The sequence below is a fragment of the Halichoerus grypus genome, chromosome X (assembly GCF_964656455.1).
Source record: "Halichoerus grypus chromosome X, mHalGry1.hap1.1, whole genome shotgun sequence".
NCBI lineage: Eukaryota > Metazoa > Chordata > Mammalia > Carnivora > Phocidae > Halichoerus > Halichoerus grypus.
Window position 1 is genome coordinate 47,264,937 of NC_135727.1, and position 21,075 is coordinate 47,286,011.

Here is a 21,075-nt window from a genome sequence, read left to right on the forward strand (position 1 = left end):
GAGGCAGCAACAGCAGGAATCTTAAAAATCAACACAACCACAAGACTAAGTCTTTCTCCAGGCCATCATTTTGGTGGCAGCTAGTTGGCCACTCCTCACATATTCTTTGTACTGACTTCCTGCAGCAAAAGGAGATTGGCACAGGCTCTGCTACATTTAAATTATTACCAGGAGGCAGATGTTTTCTCTGTTTCTCTGGGGTTTAGAATTATGCAAATGAAGGCATGAAAACAAAAGCTCAGTGAGGTGGGGGAGGATTGATCTTAAGAATCCTGGCAATTTTCTGAGCTCTTTAAGTCACCCCTCTCAGCTTTTACTAACAGCTCTCTTGGCTCCTTTCCAGTCTATTTAGAATTTGGCACCTCTTGAGAACCTTCCAGCCCAAAACCTGAAAGTTCAATTCTAAAGTTCTCCCGGCCTCATTTTGCAAGTGGGGAAATCAAGGCATTATAATATGAGTTTTCAGTGCTGACCTTGAGTCTTGACAACCCGCCCCCCCCCCATCCTTTTCTATCTTAACCTCTGCTGCATACAGACTTGCCTGGAAAGGAAACTATGGCCCAATTGCCTCTCAGGTCTCCTCCGCCCCACCCCACCGTGATATTATCTGGAGGGCAATAGGACCTAGGGAAGTTCAACCCTGAGGCCGAGAGGGAGAGCGGAGAGGGGAGAGAGAAGAGGAGAGAGAGAGAGAGAGAGAGAGGAGAGAGAGGGGGGGGGGGAGAGAGAGAGAGAGACACCTGCCTAACCGCGTGGGTTGTGCAAGTGTGCGAGCTAGCTAGTTCCCGAGGGCGGGGTAGAAGTGGGCGTCTGCTGCTTTGGGGGAAGAGGAAAGCTGTGGCTTCCCTCTGGGATCCGGCGGCCGTGGTGAGAAGCTGTTCCGAAGGCCAGCCCAAGCCCCCCTTTGGTTTGTCGCGCCTCTCCACGGGGAGCATCCTTGGGCTGCCCGCCCTGGAATTCGCAGGCTGGTTTTGTTTGGCCCCAGCCGTCCCTCCCATTTGGCCCGCCCCCGCCTTCAGTGCCTTAGTTTCCCAAGCCGCCGATCTCTCCCAGCTGGAACTGCAGGTCAGGGAGGACCCCAGCAGCCGACGGGGCGTCCAAGAGTCTGACGGCATCTGCCTTTGCCCTCCCGGGCTGGCGCCCCGCACGTCGTGCTTCTCGCTCGCAAAGTTTCTCTGTGGGAAAGACGCCCCTCTAGCTTTCTCTGGCTCCTGGAGCGCGGGGGCGCTCCGCTTCCCCCCCCCCCCGCCCCCAGCTCCGCCCCTCCCCCCAGCCTGCGCTCCGGGCCCGGGTTGGTGCCTTTGCTCCAGCCCCCGGCCGGCTGCCTCGGGGGCGGAGCTTGGGGAATCGGTAGAGCGAGCTGGAGAAGCTTCGACTCGGCGCGGGTCCTGAGGGAGCAGCGGCGAGCGGGCGAGCGGGCGAGCTAGTAGCCACAGCCTAACGATAGCTTAGGGTACCTAGGCACTGAAATGAGCCCCCGAAGGGACGCTCAGGCTGCACCCCCTCTTCTGCCCTGGTTCAGTTCTCGGCAGGTTTGAGAGGGCGTGCTGGTCAGGACTCCTCGAGAGGTGCTGCTGAGTGTTGGTGCCCCCGACAGAGTGGCTACCCCGCTCCCTGCGGGGCTGCGGAAGGAGAAGGGGCCAAGGAGACAGCTGTCCCCAAGCCTTTCACGTGCCTGGAATTGGACTCCGGACGGGGCGCTAAAATGCTTGCTTTTGCCCTGTCCAGGTTTCTTAGCACGTCTGTGGACGATTGGAAGCCTGGGCCAATGAAGAGTCAAGTTCAAAGTGGTACTCCCGGGCTCTCTGTCCCATACTCCCAACAAGTGTAACTTGAAACTAGAAAGAGGGGTCTCCTGCTCTAACTAGCAGATCTCCGCTCTGGAATTGTACTTGACAGCTAGCTCTCTTCAATACTTGGACTGCAGTGGCTACAGGGTTCTCTTGGGTGGGGGTGGGGGTTGCTCAGAACCTCGACAATGGACCGAGTTTATGAAATTCCTGAGGAGCCCACCGTGGATCCAACTTCATCTCTGGAGGAAGATGTCATCCGTGGGCCCAACCCTCGATTTACCTTTCCATTTGGCATCCTCTTCTCCACCTTTTTGTACTGTGGGGAGGCTGCATCTGCCTTGTACATGGTCAGAATCTACCGAAAGAATAGCGAAACCTACTGGATGACATACACCTTATCCTTCTTTATGTTTTCATCCATTATGGTCCAGTTGACCCTCATTTTTGTTCACAGAGATCTGGCCAAAGACAAGCCGCTGTCATTGTTTATGCATCTAATCCTCCTGGGACCTGTTATCAGGTGAGCAGTTTTTCATTTCTAGCACCCCCATAGGGTTTGTGCAGAGAAAGATGAAGCTAATATTTACAAGGCTGATACTGTGCCTCTAATCAATTCTCCCATTCCCTCCCACTCTTGGTTTCCCTGCCTCCCATCCAGAAAATCTTATCTGAAACTTTAGATGCCACCACAATGAACATGTGGCATGTACCTGTGTTCCAAAACCATGTATGGTACCATTGCTGAGACGTCGGTAGACAGTGTTTGCTGTTCGGATTTGAGTTGTGAAAATTGGTACGGGACCAGCTGACATGCTTAACCTGTACGCACCGGCCATAGCTTCAGAGTGTGTTATTTTGACTCTGCCTTTTAGACACTCTATAAACTGGATCTCATATTCAATTTCTTTACCCTGAGCTGCTTGGGCTGATGGTGGTGGCATTTTCAAATTTTCCAGAGTTATTTGACATCTGGAGAATATTTTCAGCTATTTGTGGTCATCTAGTACTCCAACCCATTGTAGTTTGTTTTTTTTCTGTTGGTTCATCAGTCTCTTGTGTATCTCTTTGTATCTTTCTGCAGTAAAGGTACATGGTTAGAGGGGGCAGAAGAAGATAGTCCATCTCTCTCCATCTGGATGCTGGAGCACACTGTAATAGTATCAAGTCTTTCCATTCAGACTGCCTTGAAGGGATGAGAATGTGCCTTATCTTAGGGAGACAGGCTTCTGTGTCAGCAGTCTCATCTGGACGCTATGGGATTTTCAAGGTAGGGAGATGTTGCAAAACTTATGAAGTCAGGAGGAAAGAATGGACCAAGTTTGTCTTGATTGCAATCAGCTGAAGAATATGTGTCAGAGTGTTGATGTTGTAATTGTAGTGGGAAGATATTTCATCCTTAGAGAACTAAACACAGCCTGAAACTGTTCAAGGATGGAACTCCCCTGCCTTAAAATTTTTTAAATCAATATATGCTCAAACAAGGAGGGACTGATTAGGCTCCATTAGAGAAAATGGTAGCCTGGAATTCCAGTGGCCTGGAGTCTAGTCCTCCCTCTGTCATTGACTAGTTAGTTGCATGGCTTTGGTGAAATCTCTGAAGATGCCTTGGGCCCCAGTTTCTTCATCTGTATGATAAATGGGTTGGGCTAGATCATGGGTCTCAAACGCAAACGCTTACAGGGGCCAGGCAGGTCTCATAAATGAGTGAAGCAGGCCCAGTATGAGAAAACCAGTAGCTTCATGTGTGATGATAAATGAAAAGGAAGTCTCAGTGTTAGAGAAATGATGGAGAGTAGTGTGGCAAGCTAGAGTCTGCATGATTTGCCTAAAGGAGGCGGCTACTCTACAGTTCCAGCCCATTGTTTCACTTTTGGAATTCAGACCAAGTATTGCCAGATTCCCCAACTTTTCAAGAGAGGCTTCCAAGACAGGATTTTATATGAAATATCAGTTTGACTTTCAGCAACTTGACTAAATAACACAGTATGGACAAACCACAGCTGTTGGTCAGATATGACTCAGCTGGCCTATATGCAGCCTTTGGACTAAGCAATCTAAAGCTCCTTTCCAATTCTAAATCTTTGAAGTTAAGCTGTAAAAGAAAGACCTCATCTTGAACTTGGAACCAAGAAATTTAGAGATGTTGGGGCGCCTGGATGGCTCAGTTGGTTAAGTGTCCGACTCTTGATTTCAGCTCAGGTCATGATCTCAGGGTCCTGAGATGGAGCCCGCATGGGGCTCCATGCTGAGTGTAGAGCCTGCTTAAGATTCTCTCTCCCTCTCCCTCCCCCTCTCCCCCTTCCCACCCCCTGCATGCACATGCTTTCACTCGTGCTCTCTCTCTAAAAAAACAAAAAAACCCCACAAATTAAGAGATGTCACTAGAGGAACAAGGAAAACCATTCTTATCAGCCTTTTCAAATGTGATATACTGAGTTAACAGATCAAGCACTCTGAAGGTGCAGATTTCAGCAAGTACTGCCCCAGTCTGGAGTTTAGACTTCCCTCCTTTGCTTTGTGGCCTCCCAAGCCAGCTTTGGCTCGGACCCACCATATGGAGTATTGAGTACTGTATTTCATTTTTGTTATTTAGCTTCCACTAGAAATGATTGGAAAGCATTTATAATAATCAGCTAACCTGACAGCAGGGAAGAAATAATTAAAAGCTCATAAATTATATCCTTGATATGCTTATGTTCAAGGCAAATTACTTTTTAGGTAGGTAGGAACTTGATTAGTGCTATTAGGCACATGAAAGTGTTTGGAGGACCTGGCTCCCTTATATGAAATGCAAAGATATTCTGAAAATGAAAATGTGCTCTAATTTACTGAGGCTTGTAACAAGGCGAACACCCTCACCGAAACCAGTGAATAGCCTTTAGAAGCATAAACAGAATGCTTCCTGCCGCTACCTCCCCCAGTATTTTATTCAGCAATAGCACTGATGGGCCTGGGTTAAAATCTAAAATCTTTTGTTGGAAATGCACTTAGCTTGTTTTCTTCTCTGTTCTCTCCTCCTTCCACCTTTTCCTCTCCCGCGTTTTAGAGTTTGAAACGTCCACTTCCTAGGGAGAAACTACATGCTTCAGACTGGCACATATGCCCCAGTCTCAGAGGGGCCCTGTGGACAATGGCAGCCGGCACATGTCCAAACCTTCCTAATGGGGAGCCAAAGGCCTAGAGAGCATATAAATCTCTGAGCTTGTCTTTAGCCTATTTTTCCATTCAATTACATTGCCATTATTTTATCATCCTCCCCTCCCATCATTTCTCACCCTGTATTCTTTTCTTCCTTCTCACTCTTTCATTTACTCAGAAAATATTTATCGAACACCCACCATGCGATAAGGGTGGTGGGCAAGATAAATACAACCCATGCCCTCAGTCAGGAAAGACAGCTTAATTTTCACCACAACCGTTCTTACTTATTATAATAGTCCACAGTTTCTATTCATTTCAGGGTGAGTGGAGGAAGCGGTAACTCAGGTGTTCCAAAACAAGATGTTCTAGTTGCCTCTCTTCTAGTCACCACATCAGAACTGCTTAAAGGCTTCTGATTTATGTGGGAGAGATGGGAGGGAGACAGCAAGAAATGGGGTCTTCTCACTATTTCAAGGTTGGTAGGCTCTCATAAGGATGTTTTCCTCTTTGTAAAGAAAGAAGGAAGTTTAAAAGGCTCTTGGCCCCAAACAGATCAAGAGGCCCCAAAAATAACCTTCAGAGAGATCTTTTGATGTTCCTGAGGGATGTAGCACATTCAGTTCTGAGTTGTCAAGTCTTTAAGCACCTTTGTTCTTGAATGGCATCACTGTATAGATGTGAGGGTTTTTTTCTAGATCCCCCTCCAAGACTTTTTGGCAAGACAATTACAGTTGTGGGCCTTGTCTTGAAAAAAGCAGAACTCAAAAGCCCCAAGTATGGAGCTGAATGGTTTGCATAGAGAATGCTTTCTCTCAGGAACTTGAGGTGTTATGAAAACCTGGGCCTTTAAGAACCTTCATCGTTTTCTCTCAACACATTATTTACATAATATCTTTGTGTCCAAAGTGCTTTTCTACTATAGACCTATTCTTAAGGAGACAAAGCAATTCCTTAAATCCTCCAAGAAACACCCTGAGATGGTGTTCACAGAGGTCAGTAGATGGCCAGCCAAACAAAAAAGGATTTAAACTCAAGTAACTTGTGGAAGGCATGACAAACTCTTTGACTCATGAGAAATGAGTAAAATGGGAATTAAGGAATGGCAAAAAGCAGCACAAACTCCCTGAGTTGTATTATTATCCCCCCATCCTACAACCTTCCTTCCCAGGACAGCTTTAGTTAAGTACCCGTGATGCTTTACCTCTGCAGATGTTTGGAGGCCATGATTAAGTACCTCACACTGTGGAAGAAAGAGGGGCAGGAGGAGCCCTATGTCAGCCTCACCCGAAAGAAGATGCTAATAAATGGCGAGGAGGTGCTGATAGAATGGGAGGTGGGCCACTCCATCCGGACCCTGGCTATGCACCGCAATGCCTACAAACGTATGTCACAGATCCAAGCCTTCCTGGGCTCAGTGCCCCAGCTGACCTATCAGCTCTATGTGACTCTGATCTCTGCAGAGGTTCCCCTGGGTAGAGGTGAGTGGGGTCAGGAAAGGGGAGGGCTCCATTGAAATCAAGGGTCTTAGAAATCCAGGCCTGAGCTGCCCAATACACTGGTCATCAGCTTCATGGGGCTATTTAAATTAAAATGAAACATGGAATAAAAAATTTACTTATTCAGTCATACTAGCCACATTTCAAGTGTTCAATAGCCGTGGTTACTGTATTGGATAGCACAGGTATTACAGAACCTTTGAACAGCACTGGTAGATAGTCAAAGAAGTTGGGGAGCCAGACATCTTAGGCCTGCCAGATTTCTTTAACTGGGATAAGCTATTAAGGCTAAAAATGCCACAGATAAGCCCTCTCTGGACCCAGAAGTAGCTGGTAATACCAACAGTCAGTAGGACACTTTCCCTAGCCCAGAGTGTTTAAATTATACTGAGGGTTTTTTGTTTGTTTGGGTTTAGGGATGGCCATCTTTTAATAAGAGGTTCCCAAATATTACTGATCACGAGAAAACATATTACTGGGTGGAAGCTCCTTTTTAAAAGAATTTTTTCTCCTACTCAGACCAGACTCAATCTGAGTGTGGGGAGGCCAGGAATCTATATTTAAAAAAATATACCCCAGTTGATTCTGATCAGCCACATTTGGGAACCACTGATTTAATTACTTTTCCCAACTCCAGTGGGGAGAAAGAAATGGGGGTGTGGAATGAATACTGATGAAAATGAGGCTTGGTCCCAGTTCTGACCTTCTGTGTGATTTTTGGAGGAAGTTACCCAAGAGGTCACAGTCTTCATTTCCCACTTGTAAAAGACGGATCCTTAGATGAGTAAGACCTCTAGGAGAAGAGGAAATGTGAGTCATGTTTTCAAAGTCAAGATAAAGTACTGTTAATGAGTTTTAACAGCTCAAGATTAGCTTCGTCTGCTTGGGCTGGAGCTGGTACAGCTGTGGGTACAATTTTGAACCATTTCCTTATTATTAGATGCTGATCCTGCTTGGCGAAGCCCCATGTCACAAATGAACTTAAGGAGGGAATTTGTTCCCTTTTCTCTTTTCCTCCACTAAGAATTGTTCATGGAATTGTTGGTCTTGAAGCTTTTTACGTAACTAGGATTGACGGTAGTGTGAAGAGAAAAGGAAATGATGATGCTTTTCCTCCTGAGAATTTTGAAGGTCATCGAATCATCTAATTAAAATATGTATACGTTACAGAAGTAATGCATGCACAAACCAATTGACCTGCAAGTAATCATAGATGCATAGAAAATTTCTGGAAAGATATGTCAGAAACCATTTACCTCTGGGGAGTGAAAATGAGAAGTCCTTTGACATTTACCTTTTACTTTATACCCTTCTGTATGGTTTGAAATTTATATGGTTTAAAATTACTATTTTTGGTCCTTATTTTTTTATTATAAAAATCAGACATGGTTATGGTAAAGAGTCAAAACCACACAGAACATATATCAAGTAGGAGATGTAATTTTACTCCCCAGAAGTAATCTCTGTTAACCATTCAGTATATATCCTTCCAGACTCTTTTTTTCTTTACTATGTAAACATACATACAATATATATGTATATGTATTTTCGTCAAAAAGGGCTGTATTAAACATTCTGTTCAACATGTCTTTTTTCAAAAGTATGCCAATATATCTTCCTTCAACGGTTACTTATATATGCATATATAATAATAAATGATAAATAGATAACATATATTTTCCTTATATGAACTGGACCATTCTTTGTTATTTCTCTAATCTTCTATTGGTAGGATTAAAGTTTGTTTCTGATTTTTGCATTCAAAAAAGTTTTTTCTAATCACAAACTATGCTCCAGCGAACATCTTTATAAGTATCTGTGTACCGGAATGAGACTTCCTAGGATAAATTCTTAGCAATAGAAGTGCTGGGTGAGAGGCTATGCATGTTTGGAATTTTATCAGTACTGCCAAATAGCCCTCCCAAAAGGTGGTGTGAATTTATATTCCCACCTGAGGTGTATGAATGTGCTTTTTCTTTATGTATTAAACTAAATATTATTTAGTTGTATAATTATAAAATAACTGATTACTTAAATAATTTGCTCTTAATTGTGAGGGCAGCTGAGCATCTTTTCATGTTTGGTTATTGTGTTCTTTAAATTGCTGATTTATAGTAGGTTGTCTTTTTCTTATTAATTTGCAGGAGCAGTTTTCTTATTCTGGTATTAATCCTTTCTCTGCTGTAGATAAGTGTGTATGTATACATTTATGTGTTTTGTATTTGTGTACATACACACATTTTAAATGGTCTTCTGGCTTTCTGAAGTATTAAATTTTTATGCATTTAAATTCTTTATTGCTTTTGGATCTTGTGCACTTCTCACAAAGGGCTGTCACAACCCCTATCTGATAGGGCAATTTAGCCCAATCTTCCAAATAGATGAATTTCCACAAGCAGTTTGTCAATTCCCCCACCAAAATACAAAACAAAGCAAAACAGTAACAACAACAAAAGAAAAAAATTTTTATTGAGACTGTGTATTGGGCTTGCATTAAATTATTTAGGTTGTTTTGGAGGGAATTTACATCTTTACAGGATCAATCAGTTTCATATTAGAAGATGATGTATCTCTCCATTTCATTAAATAGTTTTATATCACTTTATTGAGGTATGATTGACAGAAACCTCTACCTATTTAACATCCAGCTCGATGAGTCTGGAGATAAGTATACATCCAGGAAATAACCCCACAGTCTATGCCATAAATGTGCAAGGCCCGGAGCAGGAAAATGATACAGCTTTATTGAAGTACATTAAAAAATATTTAATGAAATGTACTTCAGTAAAGTTGTATCGTTTTCTTGCTATAGGTTTTGCACATTTTTGTAAGGCTTATTTTTAGGTATTCTATTAGTTTTTAAATCACCTGATTGCCTGAGTAGGGGAAATGCACGTACTAGTCTTTTGGAAATGGGGAACAATGATGATGATGATGATAGGAGGTAGCAGATAGCATCTACTATGTTCTAAACATTTCTCTAAGCCCCCTGCATGTAATTATTTCATTTAATCTTTACAACAACCCTGTGATAGAATTATTACCCCCATTTTAACAAATGAGGAAACAGAGGCATTGAGAGGTTAAGCAAATTCCCCTCATGCTTTCATAAGTAATAGTTGGCAAAGATGGGATTGGAATCCAGGATGCCTGCCTGCAGAGCCCATGTTTCTAACTATATTGCTCTACAAAGGATGCAAGGGAAACTTTCTCTGAGGCCTTGGTTTCAATTCTTTGGTGCTTTCTCCTATTAAAAACTTGCTGACAGTACCATCTCTTAAAGTTTGGTAAACAGTTTTTGGGGTTAGATCTCCTCATTTTCATCCACTCTTCTGTCTTCTCCTTGCTACCCCTTTTTCTAATCTCTTTTTCTCTTGGAGGCCATCTGGATCAGCATAGATGAGCAAATTCACTAACAGCATTATGATCTCTTACGGCATGAGTCTATTTGTAGGGAGACAGATGGAAGGTGTTTTTACATTTATTGGAAGCATCAGGCTTTCTTTTATTACACTACTATCAATAAATGAGTTCTAATTTAAGGGAAAGCATCACCACACTTGGCTAGATGACGTTCCCAACTAGGAGCATCAACTCTTAAGGATGGGACTAAGAGTGGTTTATAAAGCTAAGAGTATATCAAATCGTTTTGTTGTGCACCTTAAACTAATACAATATTATATGTCAATAATATCTCAATAAACATGGAAAAATAATAAAAATAAGGCTAAGAGTAGACCCTTCAAGAGAGTCTCTCCAGTCTTTGAGATTCCAACACTCTACTTAGAGCTGAAAAGGATCTTGGAAACAAAGCTGTGCTTCTTTTTGGGTTTCTATGGGGAAGTCTTCACTTTCCTCGCAGATTAAGTTGACATCTCCATGGCTCCAGTTCCCTGGGATCTAGTATTTTTATGGGAACAGAAAGTTCCAGCTTTTTTTTTTTTTTGATGAGTTACCCCTCAGGCCTCTCACTCTCCTTGAGAGCAGTAGATTTTTCTTAGTGATTGGCATTCTTTGATATAAAGGAATGAAAGGAAAGGGACACCATGTGATCTATAGTTGAGACTTAGTGTAGCAAGTTATGGAGCATCCTGACCCTTCAGGGCCCCAACTCTAAACAGTGGCATGGATGTGATATGCTATGAAATGGGGTTTAAAAAAATTTTTTTAAACCACTCTGGTAGAAGTTTGGAGATTCCTAAAATATACCAAAGCACCTGGGTGATAAATTGATATTGCTGATGATTTATGCAAGCAATTCTAGAGTATCTCAGTGAATTGGGGAACTAAGGCACATAGATATTCAGTGGCTTTCACAGAGCTGAACTAAGGGCTTCTAATTGTAAATATTCTATGCTGCCTCTCTAAACTCAGAATTCCTCATTAATTCCACAAACATTTATTGAGCACCTACTATCTCCCAGGCAGTGTGTTAGGCTCTGGGGACACAGCACGGAACAAAGTAGCCATGGTCCTTTCTGCCTTCATGGAATTTCCAGTATACGTTCTGACACATTCTAGAAATAAATACAAGATTCATTCCTTAAAGAAGATATGTGTCAAAGAAGGGACTTCTGTAACCAAAGGCATTACCTATGAATTTCCTAGGACTGGCTTTTTTCAGAATTCCTTCTGCCTCCTTCATTGTTTGCTCAGAAGCCTATTTCATCAAGTGGGTGCTGCCTTATCCCTTTATATATGTGCTCTTCTTGTGTTAGTGACCTCTCAACGCTAGTTCTGAGATCCACTCTTCTTAAAAAGTTCATTTTGTATGTTTCCATGATTATTAAAGTGTTGCAATGTATGTTCATTTTGGGAAATTTAGAAACTAGAGAAACAGAAAAAAAGGATTTTGAAAACTGGTATAATCCCTAGTACAAAAAATATATTTTAGTTTATTTCTTTCCCTTTTTTTTTCCTGTGCATGCTGTGTGCTGTGCTAACATAGCTGTGTTCATACGTGAAATTGCTCTTAACTGGGCCCTCAAGCCTCACCTATCCTCTCTCTGGACCTCCGGGTCTGAGTTCAAGCTTCTCTAACATAGTCTGATTGTCTATTTTTTCTGTTATTTTTTTTTTCTTACAGCTGTGCTAATGGTCTTTTCCCTGATCTCTGTCACCTATGGGGCTACCCTCTGCAATATGTTGGCTATCCAGATCAAGTATGATGAATACAAGATTCGCCTTGGGCCGTTAGAAGTCCTCTGCATCACCATCTGGCGGACATTGGAGATCACTTCCCGCCTCGTGATTCTGGTGCTCTTCTCAGCCACCTTGAAACTGAAGGCTGTGCCCTTCTTATTGCTCAACTTCCTGATCATCCTCTTTGAGCCCTGGGTTAAGTTCTGGAGGAGTGGTGCCCAGATGCCCAATAACATTGAGAAAAATTTCAGCCGGGTTGGCACCTTGGTGGTGCTGATCTCCATCACCGTTCTCTATGCAGGCATCAACTTCTCTTGCTGGTCAGCTTTGCAGTTGAAACTGGCAGACAGGGACCTCGTTGACAAAGGCCAGAACTGGGGGCACATGGGCCTGCACTATAGTGTAAGGTTGGTAGAGAACGTGATCATGGTTTTGGTTTTCAAGTTCTTTGGAGTCAAAGTGTTACTGGATTACTGTCCTTCCTTGATTGCTTTGCAGCTCATCATTGCTTATCTGATTTCCATTGGCTTCATGCTCCTTTTCTTCCAGTACTTGCACCCATTGCGCTCACTTTTTACCCACAACGTAGTGGACTACCTCCATTGTGTCTGCTGCCACCGGCACCCTCGGGGCAGGATTGAGAACTCAGAGCCATCCTGTGATGCTGAAGCAAGGCAAAGCATTGTCTGAGATTCTGTCTTCTGGGTCTTTTGGGATAGGCTGGGGGTGGCCAAGAGCAACTTTGAAACTGAAGGAGAGGATGAGGCTCATAGGTGAGTACCCACTGGGACATTTTCTTGAATTTTCTGGTAAGCCTCTAAGAAGAAAGGGCAGCTCCCAAATAGGATTTATTTCCTTAAGATTGACTGTTATGTTTGGAAACCCAGGGTAGCTACTATAAACCAAGAAGGGTCAGAGACACTGTGAACCCCCCTCCCACCCAGGGCAGCTGTTGGGCTGCCCTAGGGGATATCTTACCTCCAAGCACCTTAAGCTCTCTGGATGTGATCTTGTAGCTCTGCTCATTTGCTCCAGGGCATTCCTGAGCTTTCCTAGGGCTGAGATGAAGGCCCAGAATTCCACCAGAATCTGATCAGAGGATGTGACAACTTGCTAATTATGGGTACCTCCCAGGAAACTGGCTGATTAATGTGGAATTGTAACTGTAAGCATGGCTGGTTTTTTTTTTTTTTTAAATCCACTGAGAAACTGTGGTTTAAGAAGCAAACCCCCACTACTAAAAGAGCTGCTTCCCAAACAAGTTAGCTTTCCATTCGGATTTTACTAGTGATCATTCATCAAAGACCTCTCTTTTCAAGCAGCCCTTCCAAGGCACACCCCAAGGAGGGAGTGTGGAGTAGGATTCCTGCAGGGCATAAGCCAGAATGACTCTTTCTCAGGGACCTGCAGGGGCATCCAGCTTGTGGAATGGAGTGGTTGAGTAAAATCTCTCACTTCGTGCCTCGTTATCAGGAATTCCCTCCAACCTGGTTTTTCTGTGCTCTTGTCATTTTACTACTTGAGATAGATCTCAGAGAAGCTGAACTGTAATTGAAAATGTTTCTAATGTATGGAAGAAATGAAGATTGTGTTGTGTCTCCTACTGTTCTGAGTATTTTGCTGGTTCCCCCCGCCCCCCGCCCAGGGGAGAGAGAAGGTAATAATAGCTGGGCTATTACCTTCATGCTGTTTGGGTTTTTGGATGGCAGCTAATACTCCAAGATAGAGTGAAGACAGAGGAAGGAAAGCAGATCACATTAACTCATCATTGGTACTGGTTTTTGCCCACCGGGTTTTATTTTCTAATAAGGAAATGTTTATCATCCTTCTTTCATTCCCACACCCCCAACGGATGAATGCGTATCGCCCTTTCTTGTGTATCTCCCATCAGTGGGGTATTTTGATGGGGAAGTCAGCTAGATGCCTCTAAGTTAACCGAGGAATCGAGGCTAGTATGGCCACTGCCTATTGGGACCTAGTATCCCAGCATTTACCTAATGCTTACCTCTCACACACCAGGAAAAGTCGAGAATTCCTAGTAGCGTGTGCCAATTGTTGCTACCACAATGTTTTGAGAAATTGTGAACGATCTGACCTAAAGCTTCTCGTCCCCATCCAATTTTACTCATGAGATCATGTTAAGAGGTTATCTTTAGCCGTTTCCCTTTTATCCAGTGTCAGGAGTTTACGGCGGAGGAGCTCCCTCCTTTAAGTAGCAGGACTGTTAGCCAGAACCTTCCTATTTCCTGGCATGTCTAGTGTGGTTGTCCAATCTTCAACCACTGTTTGGGGGCTAAAAGGATTGGAAGATTAATTTGGGGGGAGAGTCAAGTGACTTGCTTTGGAGCAGTGGACACTTTTTTTTTGTCAATCCATCATTTTATCCTTGATGAAGAGACTTAACTTAGGTTGGTGTCAGAAGAAGATCACACTCCCATCTTCTGACTGTGTTATTTAAGGTGAATTTGAAAGAATCTATTAAGGCCTCCAGAAGAACACGCTGTCTCTTTGGAATTCAAGCAATAATTTCTCCCTGGTGGTTAATACGCCCTTCTATTAAAATCAGAAGCAGCGTGGAAATGTAATTTGGTCCATAAAAGCCATGTGAATCAGCTACTTAAGGCACAGGTGCTGTGGGAACACAGTGACACACATTAAGCCAAGCAGGCCAATTAGAGCTAGAGTGGAGATACACAGGGCAGAAACATGTGCCTTGGTACTGGACCAGGCGTATTTTTTCCCACTACCCTCCGCAGCCTCCATGACTTAATATTTCTGGAATGCAGGGAGTTCAGGGTGAGGGCTGTGGAGCAGCTTTGGACCTGAAAAACCTGCTGCCCTTAACCCAAGGAGAAGAGATTCTAACGATATGTTATGCAAATGAATTCTCAGAACCTCCTGTAGGTGGTGGCCTTTCTGTTCCACAACAGTCTTCCAATACACCAGAAAAGGAGAAATTTTGGAATATGGTGGTGGGGCAAGGGAAGTGCTCCCATCTGCAAACACCTCTTTAATTGACTACTCTCTTTGTACCCTTTGAAATCTTAAAGTGACACAGGGTAGTTGTGTAGGGGCAAGTGTTAGTGGGAGAGGAGGCAGAGATGGGGCCAGCAAATGGGTCTTGGAAAAGGAAGGCAGAACCATGAAGTGTGGGGGGAAAGAGAGGCTATTGTAGCAACAGCTTTTTTTTTTTTTCCACATTATTGGAAATTCGGTAGGCTAAGTATGGGCAAATGAACATGTTAAGGAAATGTATTAAATAAACTCATAGTTGTCAATTTCATTTGTTCTATGGGGCATAGAACTGGGAGGCACTGTAGAATTAAATAATAGCTGATATTTATAAGCATTTACTGTATGTCTGGCACGGTGCTTTATATATATTATTTCATTCAGTCCTCAAAACAATCCCTTATGAGGTCGGTACTATCATCCCCCATTTTACAGATGAAGATTCTAAGGCATAGAACAGTGAAGTGACCTGCCCAAAGTCATGGCTAGTATCAGAGCCAGGATTCAGTCTTAGGCACTTAGGCACTCCAGAGCTTACACTCTTCATCATGACACAAGCCTCTAAATCCTCTTAGGTCCTTTGTGGAATTAGTTTAATATGTTAGTGGTTCCAGGAATCTTTTCTGGGCTGTGGCTCGGTTCATATCAAGCATTCTTTCTTACAAATACTCGTAATCAAGAGGCATCACTCGATTTACTCTAGAGAGAAAAAGGTCAAGTCCTAAAAGGCCTGGGATGAAAATGGAGTATGTGTTCACGTGTACTTATAGGTTGATGTTATTTAATGTTCACATGTACTTATATGTACTTATATTTAATGTTTACAGGTACTTATATACTGGGAGCGGGGGGATAAGGTGGGGGAGAGTGGTAGGTGGATCCATTTCCTTTCTAGTTTCAGGATTTTGTCTCCTGTGTGTTCTTAAACACACAGCTTCCAGACAGACCCTGGTCGTGGGAATAAAACTAGAGGGAGCAATTACTACCCAGGTTTGTATGAATCTTCTCCCCCCTCACCTCCCAAACAACCAGTCACAGCAGGGGAGTGCTGAAGCCCACTCTCTTATACTTCCTCTTAGCAACACTGCCCTTACTCCTGCTGAGAAGCTGACTCCTAGTTCTAAAGCAGGCCACAGATAAGGATGTGGAAGAATAATGCCCCTCCCCCATCTGTCCCAGTCCTGAGAGCCTAAATCAACATTCAGTGCTCTTTCAGCTAACCTGCTCCCACCTGCACCTCTCAAGCTCATGGTCCTCAGCATTCAGAGTTGATTGCTACTTCCATGGTAAGGGTGGTGTGAGCAGCTGAAGGGTAGAATGTTCACCGGGACATTCCATCTAAACCTGTGGAGTTCCGGGGCACCTGGCTGGCTCAGTCTGTGGAGCCTGCAATTCTTGATCTCGGGGATGTGAATCTGAGCCCCTTGTTGGGTGTAGAGATTACTTAAAAAGAAAATCTTAAAAAAAAAAAAACAACCTGTGGAGTTCTGTTTCTGAAAAGTCCTTTAGTATAAAAGCAGTGAACTCTGGACCCTCCAAAATATTTACCTCCCCAAGAGTGGGGAACCTCATTCTCTGAAACTTTTGCTGTTGGGCTTTATTACTGTCTTCAGGGGACACACATGCCCAGAATCTTATGCCTTTCCTCTTGAAGGACTAGCACCATTAATCACACACTTTAGACCTTAGAGCCTCTGGGGTGCACAGGGAAAGTGTGATATGAGCCTTGGCAACAAAGCATATACCATGTGAAACTGGGAAGCAGCAAGGCTAACCTGTGTGAGCCCTCTGAGCTGTACATTTGAATTTGCATTGTTCTAACCTTTAATTTATTAAACAATTATTAAACTCATTTTGTGCCAGGAAAACCTACATGGATATTTCAGAGTGCTTTATAGATACTGAAAGGCTCAAAAACAAATCCCAAATATTGAGTTTAAGTGACATTGGAGATAAATAGCCACTGGTTCTCATCACTGGTATGAGAGTAAAGTATTGGCCTAAGTTTTTGGAAGGCAATTTGTCAGTATTTGTCAAAATTAAATGGGCATACTTTTTGTCTCAGAATTTTAACCTCTAGGAATTTTTCCTATGGCAACATAGCCACACTTGTGCAAAGAGATGTGTACAGGAATGTTCATTATAGCACTGTTTGTAACAATGAAAAGTTGGTAACAACTTAAATTTCCACCTATAAGGAAATGATTAAATTCTGATAATTCTATCATTGGAATACTGTCCAGCCATTAAAAAGATATATGCACCCCTATGTTTATTATAGCATTATTTACAGGAGCCAAGATATGGAAGCAACCTAAGTGTCCATCAATAGATGAATGGATAAGGAAGATGTGTGTGTGTGTACGTGTGTGTGTATAATGGAATATTATGTGGCCACAAAAAGGATGAGATCGTGCCATTTGAGACACCGTGGATGGACCTAGAGGGTATTACGCTAAGTGAAATTAATCAGACTAAGAAAAATACCATATGATTCCACTCATAAGTGGAATCTAAAAAATGCATAAACAAAATGCAAAATCAGACCTATAAATAGCGAACAAACTGATGGTTGCCACAAGGGAAAGGAGTGGGGGATTGGGCCAAATGGGTGAAGGGGAGAGGGAGATACAGGCTCCCAGTTATGGAATGTATAAGTCATGGGAATAAGAGGCACAGCATAGGGAATAAGTCAATAATATTGTAATAGTGATGTATGGTGACAGATGGGAGTTCCACTTGTGAGCAAAGCATAATGTGTAAACTTGTCAAATCACTAAGTTGTACACCTGAAACATAATGTAGCATTGTGTGTCCACTAAAAAAAAAAAAGAATCAGGTAGACATATACAGTATGTGCTAAGTGAAAAGATTGGTGAAAAACAAGTTGAAAAACAAAATGTATAGGATGAGATTATGAAGAATTATTCAAACTTTGGAAATAAGAGTATCATAGGAAGAATAGTGTCTCCCTCCCAGATCTCCACGTCCTAATCCTCAGAATTTGTGAATATGTTATGTTTCGTGGTAAAGGGGAATTAAGTGGGGAATTGAGGTTGCTAATCAGCTGACCTTGAGATGGAGAGATTACCCTGAATTATGTGGGTGTGCTGGATGTAAACACAAAGGTCCTCATGAGAGAGAAGGTGATGTGAAGATGGAGACACAGATATGGAAGATGTTAGACTGTTGGCTTTAAAGATGGAGGAAGGGGCCACAAACAGAAATGCATCTCTAGAAACTGTAAAACACAAGGAAACATTCTCCCAGAGAGTGTCCAGAAGGAGCAGGTCCCTGCCAACACCTTGATTTCAGCCTTGATTTCACCTTGAAATCAGTGAAACTGATTTCGGACATCTGAACTCCAGAGCTGTAAGAAAATAAATGTGTGTTTTTTAAATCACAACTGTTTGTGATGATTTATTGTAACAGCCCTAGGAAACTAATACAAAGGAAAAAGATGATTACTTGATGCTTTAATGTCACCTTAAGAGCATTTTCTAACAGGCCTGAGGGTCATCTGACTCTCTACGCCTAGAGAATTGTAATTTAGCACAAGTGATTAGGGTTCAGTCATTTTAAATATCCATGAAACTCACCAAATGCAACAAGATTTTCTATCTACCTAAAGCATGATTTTGGTTCTTAGTGCCTTGTAGGACTAATCAGCTTTAATTCTAACTTAGCAATATTATTTTAGTGTTATTTTAGCATTTCTTTGTTTTTAAAGGGACTATAAAATGCCAGTTCTCATATCCTCTTTTGAGTGAACTTTGCCATCTTTCTGGTTTCCTCGTTTGTGAGTTAAAATTAAACTTTGACACATGCTCACTCTCTATTTGTATGAAACTTTAAAAAAAACATTCTGAGAATCATACTTTAACAGTGATCCTGCTTTTCTAAAAACAAAACAAACTATATGGTAGTTGGGGGAGCTGGAGAAAAATGCTCCAAATTAATTTACAGCAGCTCTCTGGTTGGGAGGGGGTGTTGGGAGATTTCTTCTGTGTTAAATAGTTTGCAATATTTACATTTTGTATAACTTTACATGATATTTGCAATCAGAAAAATATATTTAAAAAGTAAAGACGTGTAAAAAATGACTCATACACAGTGTCTGCCTTCAAGTTTAAGATCTGATTGGAGAGAGCGAGAGACATGTATTGCATACAACTGACTAGAAATATGAGGCAAATTATGATAGGTGCCCTTTAAAGAAGTGGGCTGTCATCTGTTGAGTGTTTATTAGATACCAAGGTCCATGTTGTTTCATTTACACAATTTCATTTCATCATCATCATGATCCTCTGAGATAGATGCTATCTCCATTTTTCAGATGAAGAAGCTGAAGCTGAGTGACTACCCAAGATAACACAACTAATAAGGGGGAAGAGTCAGAATTTAAACTCTGGTCTTTCTGATTCCAAAGCTCATATTCTTTCCAATCAACCACACTGCCTCCCATAGATGTTGGGTCCCATGGTCTGGACTGGGTAGGACTGAAGAAGGTGGGTATTTTATACTCATCTTTGGCTCTTTAACTGGGGGCAGGTGCATTCACATATAACAGAAGGGAACAGGCAAAGGTCCTCTATCTCTAATATTTACCCAACTAGCCTATGGCTTAGCCTGCTCTAATATGGTTCCCAGCCATCTACATGTGCTCATGTTCTTGGCTTTAGGCTCTAGTCCCTCCTTGGTTTCTTGACGTAATTTGGCTCTGCTGCTCTGGTTTACCAACCTCTGCCTGCCTCACTTGACTCTCCAATTTGCTCTTCCCCATTGGATTGGCTCGCTTCCCAATGAGACATTCCTCCCACTAGCCTCAGCCCCAGGTACCCACACCTGTTAGGCAAGCTCCCTTGTCTTTCAGCCAGGAGAGTAGGATTGAACAGGCATAGGTCAGAAAACTAGATCATCCTGGGAGTGGCATGGAAGAATCATGTGCTTGGGGCCAAGCCAGAAATCCAGCGCCAGAGCAGAAAAGCAGGAATGTATTTGAGAATGAAGTTGAAGCTGGGGTTTGAAGGTTGGGGCGGTAAATAACAGGGCACATCTAAAGTCTGCAGGTGTAGCCTGGCCTGGAAACCAGTGGGTCATTGGGCACTGAGGAAAGGAAAGAAGGAATGCAAATGCTTGACACTAAGTGAATACTTCTGGGTGAGGTTTGGGGTTTTATTGCCTAGTCATTGGAGCCTGCTTCTGCTTGGGCTTTCCCTATAATACCTGGTGGTGTCAGGCAATGAGATCTAAGCAAAATGCTGTGGGAACACTGAGGAAAGAGAGATTCAGCTCTGACTGAGGAGCTGAGGATAGGTCCGCGGAGGATGTGAGATTTGAACTAAGCCTTGAAGGACAAGCAGGGTTGCCACTGGTGGTGGGTGGGGATGCATTTTAGCAGAGGGATCATTACAAGCAAAGACACACAGGTATCAAGTTCACATGTGACATATGTTCACTGAACAGCAAGAAGTTGTAGTGTGGCTGGAATATAGTGTGCATTGGGGGTGAGGTTCAGTAAGGAGATGAGGTTAGAAAGATAGACTGGGGAGCCACGGAAGGCCTTCCATATGTTGGCTTAGTGAATTTGAATCTAAGCAATGGAGAATCATTGAAGGCTTTAAAAAAATATCATATGGAAAAAATGGACATCCTGGGGTAATGTAGAGCTCTATGAATTTTAACACATGTAGAGATGTATGTAACCACCATTTCAGGACACAGAACAATTCCAATACCTCCAAAGAATTCCCTCATACTACCCTTTTGTAATCACACCCTCCTAACACCCCTAACCCCTGGCAACCACTGACTTGTTCTCTGTCCCTATAGTTTTGTCTTTTTGAGGATGTCATATAAATGGAATCATACGGTGCATAACCTCTAGAAGGTTTTTGAGCAGAGTAGTGACATAGGGGTATTTCAGGACGATTATTTTGGTGTTTGTGGGAAGGATGGATTAGAGTGGGGTAAAACTAGAAGCCAGGAGACCAGCTGCAAGAGTTCAAACCAGAAATGACCATTCCTTTGGCACATGTGGTACATATTCATTAAAAGGCTGATTGTGGTTAATGAAACAGCTGTGGGAAGAAAATGGCACTAAACTAGGTCATGTTTTATATCTACAATGTTTTGATGTACTTTAGTATGATTACCCAAAGGATATAACGGTATACACACACACACAAAGACAAACAAACAAAACAAAACACAAACAGGCCATGAAAGAACACATACAGTATTGTTCAAATGTCTTTTTTTTTTTAAAGACATGCATCTGTTTTCAGAGAAAAATGTCTGGAAGGTGTCAAATATACACTAAGATCTTAATTTGTTATTTCTGCATGGTGGAATTAGCGGTGATAATTTTCTTCTTTAGAATATTCTACATTTCCAAAAGCCCTGTTTCCTCTGACCCTGATGCCTTGAGAATAGGTAGACGAATAGGTAGGATTCATACAGTTTTTGTTTTTGTTTTTGTTTTTTTGGTC

General features: G+C 42.5%; 1 protein-coding gene across 2 annotated transcripts; it reads left to right on the top strand.

The window, feature by feature from the left end:
• Positions 1–1,373: 1,373 nt before the first annotated feature.
• On the top strand, positions 1,374–16,853 carry XKRX (XK related X-linked). Of its 2 annotated transcripts, none has more exons than XM_036121026.2 (3): positions 1,374–2,313; positions 6,144–6,412; positions 11,517–16,853. In XM_036121026.2, the coding sequence occupies exons 1-3, from the start codon at positions 1,979–1,981 to the stop codon at positions 12,260–12,262; spliced, it is 1,350 nt and encodes a 449-aa protein (XP_035976919.1). In that variant the 5' UTR covers positions 1,374–1,978; the 3' UTR covers positions 12,263–16,853. The 2 variants fall into 2 exon arrangements, with proteins under 2 accessions (XP_035976919.1, XP_077920884.1); XM_078064758.1 differs by having other exon boundaries at positions 6,144–6,316.
• Positions 16,854–21,075: the final 4,222 nt, after the last annotated feature.

Coding starts and splice junctions, on each gene's coding strand:
- XKRX (XM_036121026.2), top strand. CDS start 1,979: ATGGACCGAGTTTATGAAATTCCTGAGGAGCCCACCGTGGATCCAACT. Junction 2,314..6,143: donor CTCCTGGGACCTGTTATCAG/GTGAGCAGTTTT, acceptor TTACCTCTGCAG/ATGTTTGGAGGCCATGATTA. Junction 6,413..11,516: donor AGAGGTTCCCCTGGGTAGAG/GTGAGTGGGGTC, acceptor TTTTTCTTACAG/CTGTGCTAATGGTCTTTTCC.